General features: G+C 40.0%; 2 protein-coding genes across 3 annotated transcripts; both read right to left on the reverse strand.

Moving 5' to 3' along the window:
* Positions 1–332: 332 nt before the first annotated feature.
* LOC109219993 (putative clathrin assembly protein At2g25430) lies at positions 333–3,198 on the reverse strand. Of its 2 annotated transcripts, none has more exons than XM_019384452.1 (2): positions 3,070–3,198; positions 333–2,654 (listed from the first exon to the last, which is right to left on the reverse strand). In XM_019384452.1, the coding sequence occupies exon 2, from the start codon at positions 2,604–2,606 to the stop codon at positions 690–692; it is 1,917 nt and encodes a 638-aa protein (XP_019239997.1). In that variant the 5' UTR covers positions 2,607–2,654; positions 3,070–3,198; the 3' UTR covers positions 333–689. The 2 variants fall into 2 exon arrangements, with proteins under 2 accessions (XP_019239997.1, XP_019239998.1); XM_019384453.1 differs by having other exon boundaries at positions 3,066–3,198.
* Positions 3,199–5,339: 2,141 nt separating this feature from the next.
* Positions 5,340–5,795, reverse strand: LOC109219992 (uncharacterized mitochondrial protein AtMg00810-like). Its single transcript, XM_019384451.1, has one exon. The coding sequence runs from the start codon at positions 5,793–5,795 to the stop codon at positions 5,340–5,342; it is 456 nt and encodes a 151-aa protein (XP_019239996.1).
* Positions 5,796–6,511: the final 716 nt, after the last annotated feature.

The following is a 6,511-nucleotide window of genomic DNA, read 5'->3' on the forward strand; positions in this document are numbered from 1 at the left end:
AAAGGAGACCAAGATAGTGAGATAAGAGCATGACAAACTGAATTCAATCAAATTTAAGTCAAAGCCTCAGAACTAGCACACATCTTGTTCATAATTGTATGCAGTTGGTTCACTTCACCAAAAATATACTTGTAGCTTGCTACTAGCACAACTCAAATTCATGAAGTGAATTTTAAGCGTTTTTCGTCTAAAGCAACCAATCAAACCTACCATATGATAGCTACAAATTCTTCAGCAGCTTAAAATGAGTTTTATTATCTTTTAGTACATAACTCAAAGTTCTTGGTAGAGCAAGAGAATTACAAAGCATTAGACGGCGTAGTCTCAAGAAAGAAGGAACCAAGATAATTAAATGAGGCATTGGTCAATGATCAGAATGGAGTTAGTTTACACTACAGAAACGAGCATCACTTAAACGACGACCTGAAGAAAATACAGATATTACAAAAACAGATGAGTCGTGCTATTAGGATTACAGAGCACCCAGCATAAGACTCCCCCCCACAACCATTAGTCTCTATTCTCTTCAGCCCATTCTCTCTTCCTCTCAACCACTACCCTCACTAACCATGCACAAATTGAACATATATCCATCAATAGAATACAGTGGAAAAAGATCAAAGCACTAAGATAAAGAACATAACAATGAAATGGAAAATGAAAAGGAAAATAATGTATACGTGGCAAAATCAGTAAGGAGCGTAGTAGTACCCTGCCGCAGGTGGTAATCCGACACCATTTACTGGTGGCATGCCATAAGGCATCGCAGCTGTTTGTGGACCATAATATCCGCCAGTGTTGATCTTGGACAAACTCGTTTGGCCTTGCATACCTTCTCTAGCATATTGCTGCCATACGACTTGCTCCTGTACAAGCAATTGCTGTTTCTTCTCCAAATCCGCCATTTGTACATATGAAGGAGGTGGAACAGTCAAAGATGCAGCAAATGGATCCTGTCCAACTGCCTGGACCGTTCCATCGGGTGCAGGGAGTGCCAAAACTGGCGTTGCACTCTTCCCTGGCCCGGGTAATGCCACACTGCTGGCACTACCTCCACTCAACTGGGCAGTGGAAACATGCTGCCTAACCATCCCTTGATCATACATGCCATTCAACAGTAGTGGATCAAGTCCACCGCCCAATGCGGCCTTCTGATTAGACAGGTGACTAGCTGTCTCCACCAAAGCCAACTCCCAATCAGCCTTACCTATCTCAGCCGCAGGATTCTGCCAAGCAGAGGTCACCTGAGTTTCCCCATTGCCGGGGAACGCTTCCCACGACCCATTGTTTGTTCCAGGCCCTGCAAACAATGCCAAGGCAAATTTATTTCCCTGATCATCGGCAGTAACACCCTCCTCCCTCAAATCCACCAAATCCCCAGTCTCCTGAACCACTGGCTTAGGAGGCTCCGGTTCAGGAGGTGGTGGAGGAGTATACTCCTCCGGTGCAGGCAACGCTTTAATCTCATTCATATCAGGAGCTGGTTCTTCTGGTGGAGCTGGTAGAGCCTCAACTTTCCGCTCGGGACTTTTTGTCGCCTTAGCCCTGTCCCTCACAAACTCCTCTAATGTATCCAATAGCTTGCTTGTTATCCTCTGAACTTCTGGATACTCAGACGACCTAGCCACACCAATATCCTTACACCAGTTGAAGAATCCCACTAGCTCATCGATCTGCTTTGCTGCACTAGCATAGGCATCAAATGCCTTAACGCAATCCTGGTACTCCATGTCAAAGAATTTATCCAACAAAACAGCCAAAACCTCACATATATCAGCATAAAGCTGGAAACTTTCTTTCACCATAGGATACAAAGCAACCAATACCATCCTTTCATTTTTCGCCAATCCAGTTGGTCGACAAGACAAAAACCGATCCAACAACCGCTGCAAATGAGTCATCTTCCCAAAGATCTTCTCAGGGTTCATCTCTCTTAATGGGGTCACATCTTTCCGCTCCTGTGTTGACTCTCTCACATCCCCAGATGATCGCGACTTCCTCATTCCGTAAGCAGGCTCATCCCTGAACTCACCATAATCATAACCATTGCCTCGGTTAGAGCTAGGAGGAGATCTCCACCTTTCTTCTCTAGAACCATATCTCTCAATCTCTCCACCAGTACTCCCATTTTGCTTCCTCTCAAAAACCATCAACTCCAATCTTTGATCCAAATACAAAGCATAAGTCCTTACAAAAGCCGAATGATCCCACGAATTTGAATGAGCCTCATCGCGAAAATCAGACAAATTGAGAAGCCTGGTGCCTCTCCTCGTGGCATACATGATCTCTTGCTGAAACACAATATCACCATCATTGAGAAGACGGTGAATGAGCATCAAACACTTGATGGCAACAATCCAATCGCGGGTTTTGCCTAACCTTCTGGAAATCAACGAAACACAAGCACTCACATAGCCACGAGAGACCGAAGTCAAGTGAAGAATCTCCCTGATGTACTTCTCGCTCGCAGGTTCATCATCATGGCTTGTAGCCTTAACAATAGCAACTTCCAGCTCCGGCGCCATGTTGCTGGCTACTTTCGCGAGCCCTATGCTCGTCTGATCCTTCACTGCCCCGATCGCCTTTCGAATCGTGGTCGGCGCCATGATATATAGCACAACAGAGATTTCAGATTTCTTCCCTTTTTATTGCTTCTATAAAATCAAAAAAAATCAAAGGTCACAACTTTACACCATTATGAAGAACTAGTATACTCATAATAATGGCAAATCCAATAGAGAAATAATATGAATAGTCTATATAAGTTGGAGTCAATTATATCAGTCCTCTATATCCATTTTCCATTCTATCCAGAAAAAAAATCAATTCTGTTGACTTGAAAATAGAAGTTTCTATATTTGCTCCATTAAATTCAAATACCATAAACTACAACCAGAACACAAAAGATCAAGAACTAGCAAAATCACAACTTCTTGACTTGAAAGTATTAAGTTTCTATATTTGGGTCAATAAATTCAAGAATCTTAAACTATACCCAGAACAGAAAAATCACCAGCAAAAATAGAAAAAGATTAATGGAAATTGAAATAGGTTGAAGTACATACACACCAGAAAAAAGGCTGTAATGCACAGATCTGTGAAATGGGTATGTTTTAAAGCGTTGCCGACAAATCGTGGCCGGAAGTCTCTCTCTTTATTCTCTCTCTCTCTCTCTCTCTCTCTCTCTCTCTCTCTCTCTCTCTCGNTAATTAGTAATCTCATAAAAATAAATAATTAATATTCTTTTACATATTAATATTAACCGATTGCTTTCCTTGAACTAATGGTCTACCTGAAATCAGAGGCGAATTCAGGATTTAAACTTTACGGGTTCAGATTCACAATTCTACTAGTACATATCATCTTATTTAATGGGCTCAAGATTTATTATTTGTATATAATTAATAATTTTTTGGACAAAAATAAAGGGTTGAGTTGAACTCATAGCTTCTACACTAGATACGCCTCTGCCGGAAACAACCTATCTATTGGCACAGGACATGTGTAAGGTCTGCGTACACACTATCTCCGGCCTCACTTGTGGGATTATACTGAGTTTGTTATTTTGTTGTTGATATTAATATTAAGTTATTAACAATAATATAAAAAATCTTACACTATCATTATATGTAACTTAAATTTATTTCTTTTTCAGCCATATGAGTTTGATAAAGTGGTTTTAAGTCGAATGAAAAGGATTTTAATAAGTTGATTGTTATGGTAAAAGAATATTCTAAAATATTCATACAGTCCAAGTGCAATTGCAGTTTAACTAGAATTGAGGCGCATTTGATGGCTTGACATATTGCTTTTCTAGTCTTCAAAAGCTATAGAATTTTGGCTACGTGTTGGATATGTTATATTCACCTTTCTAATGTGTTTGTGGTTTATTCTTTTTTCTTTTTTTGCTAATTCAAAGTCATTTACTTAATTTAATTAGAAAATGAAATTAAAGAGTGTTTGTCTACTCACATGGTTGCCGGCCAACGGAGTAAAATAATTGATCAAGTCCTAACACCACGTAAAAACCTTGTATATATTACTTGTCGAGGCTGCGAATAAAGTCGCATATTAATAACTGTAAAGATAAGAAGTATAAGGTGTAAGGATCTTTTAATAGTGTGAGACCTTTTGCTGAAAATCGTGTGTGTTTAGTCCAAAGCGGATACTATCACACTATGTTAAGAGTATCTTTGGGCTTGTTGAGCCTAACAATTAGTATCAAACCCCAGGTTCGGCAGGACGAGTATGGTGACGACAAGGCGAAGGTGTGGGGCTTGATTTGCTTACCTGTACGAGCTTAGAGACGTGGACACATGAAAAAGCTAGTTGTGGGCTTCGGTTACTATAAATATTTTTGACAATGTGGGTGGCATACAATGAATCACGAATATTGACATGTGGATCGTAGTAATGGATCACGTGGAGCTGAAAAGTTTGAGAGTCCACATATAAAGTATAGAGATCTTGAACTGATCTGTGCTAGACCGCCATGCAAGCAAGATCTCAAGCATCAGTAATGGGGAAATAAGAGAGAGAGAGAGAGAGAGAGAGAGAGAGAGAGAGAGAGAGAGAGAGAGAGAGAGAGAGAGAGAGAGAGAGAGAGAGAGAGAGAGAGAGAGAGAGAGAGAATCTGATGCTCTCATTTTCTGTGTAATGAAAAACTGTACAGGACAAACTATTTATACTAACAGCTAACTCACTACTAACCATCTAACTAACTCACATTACCAACTTAACAAACTTCCTAACTATAATTAACTATACAACTAACTATTACATGATTCTCATGTGCCTAGTCTCCAATTGTCTCAATACTCCCCCTCAAAACTGGTAGGTGGAAAGATGTTGTGCACTCCCAGTTTGGACATCAAAAATTCATGTTATTGTCTTGCAAGCCCCTTTGTAAGGATGTCTGCAAGTTGATCTGTTGACCCTACGTGCATCGTTTTGATCAGCTCCTTTTGAATCTTCTCTCTAATGAAATGACAATTTATTTCAATGTGCTTTGTCCTCTGATGATACACAGGATTTGCTTCTATCAGTAGTGCAGCTTTGCTGTCACAATGTACCAAAATTGGCAACTCAATTTCTGCTCCCAGCTCCTTGAATACTCCTTTTAATCATATTAATTCTGAAACCACTGAAGCCATGCTTCTGTACTCTGCTTCTGCTGAGCTTTTTGACGTTGTATTCTGCTTATTTGATTTCCATGCAACTAATGAATATCCATGTTTCACAATGAAGCCTGTTACAGACTTCTTGTATTTGGACAAGATGCCTAATCAGCATCACAAAAAGCAGTCAATGTGTTCTTCTTATTGCTGCTCATTTCCCAATCATGGTTCCTTTTTCACATACTTAACTACTCTTATGGCTGCTTCCCAGTGTGACTTCTTTGGATTTTGCATAAACTGGCTAGGTGTCTGTACAACAAAAGCAATGTCTAGCCTTGTCAATATGAGATATAATAACTTCTCAATCAACCTCTGATATTTTCCCTTATCTTCCAATAATTCATCATTGTTTGATCCTGCAACCTCATCTAGCTCAGTAGTTGTGATCTTTTGGTTGCAATCCAATGGTGTCCAGCTTGGCTTAGCTGCACTTAAGCCCATTTCTGATATAAGCTCCAAACTATACTTTCTCTGATTCATCATGATTCCTCTATGAGATCTACAAAAATCAATTCCCAAGAAATACTTCAACTCACCCAAATCCTTCAGCTTGAAGGTCTGATGCAACTGCTTCTTGGTTTCTTCAATGAGTGTTAAGTCATTACCAGTAATCAGCATGTCATCCACGTAAACTAGAATGACTACAACTTTACTGTCCTGCTTCTTAGTAAATAAATAATAGTCTAGGGAGCTTTGCACAAAACCTTGAGACACCAAAGTTTCAGTAAGTTTTACATTCCACTGCCTGCTTGCTTGTTTCAACCCATAAAGGGATTTGACAAGCCTACACACCTTGCCTTCATTCTCCCCCTGGCTGACAAATCCCTTGGGTAGCTTATGTACACCTTATCATAAAGGTCCCCTTGAAGGAAAGCATTATATACATCCATTTGGTGTATATGCCACCCTTCAGTAGCTGCAACAGAAATCACAGCTCTAACTGTAACCTTTTTCACCACTAGTAAAAAGGTTTCATTGTAGTCTAGGCCTTCTTTTTGGCTATATCCCTTAGCTACCAACCGTGCCTTGAACCTCTCAACATGCCTATTGGCTTTGTACTTCACCTTATAGACCCATCTACAGCCTATGGGAACTTTCCCTGCTGGTAATGTCACTAACTCCTATGTCTTGTTGTATTGTAATGCTTGAATTTCTGCCTTCGTGGCTTCAATCCATCTCTTGTCTTTAGATGCCTCATGGAAAGTCTATGGTTGAGTGATAGCTGAGAAGGCTGTCAAGTAATGTTGATAAGCTGACTTCAATCTATCATAGGAAACAGAGTTGCAAATAGAGTAAGGTTTATTTGATAGATCTAGTGCAGTTCCAGTTAAAGG

Source organism: Nicotiana attenuata, unplaced genomic scaffold (genome assembly GCF_001879085.1).
Source record: "Nicotiana attenuata strain UT unplaced genomic scaffold, NIATTr2, whole genome shotgun sequence".
Lineage (NCBI taxonomy): Eukaryota > Viridiplantae > Streptophyta > Magnoliopsida > Solanales > Solanaceae > Nicotiana > Nicotiana attenuata.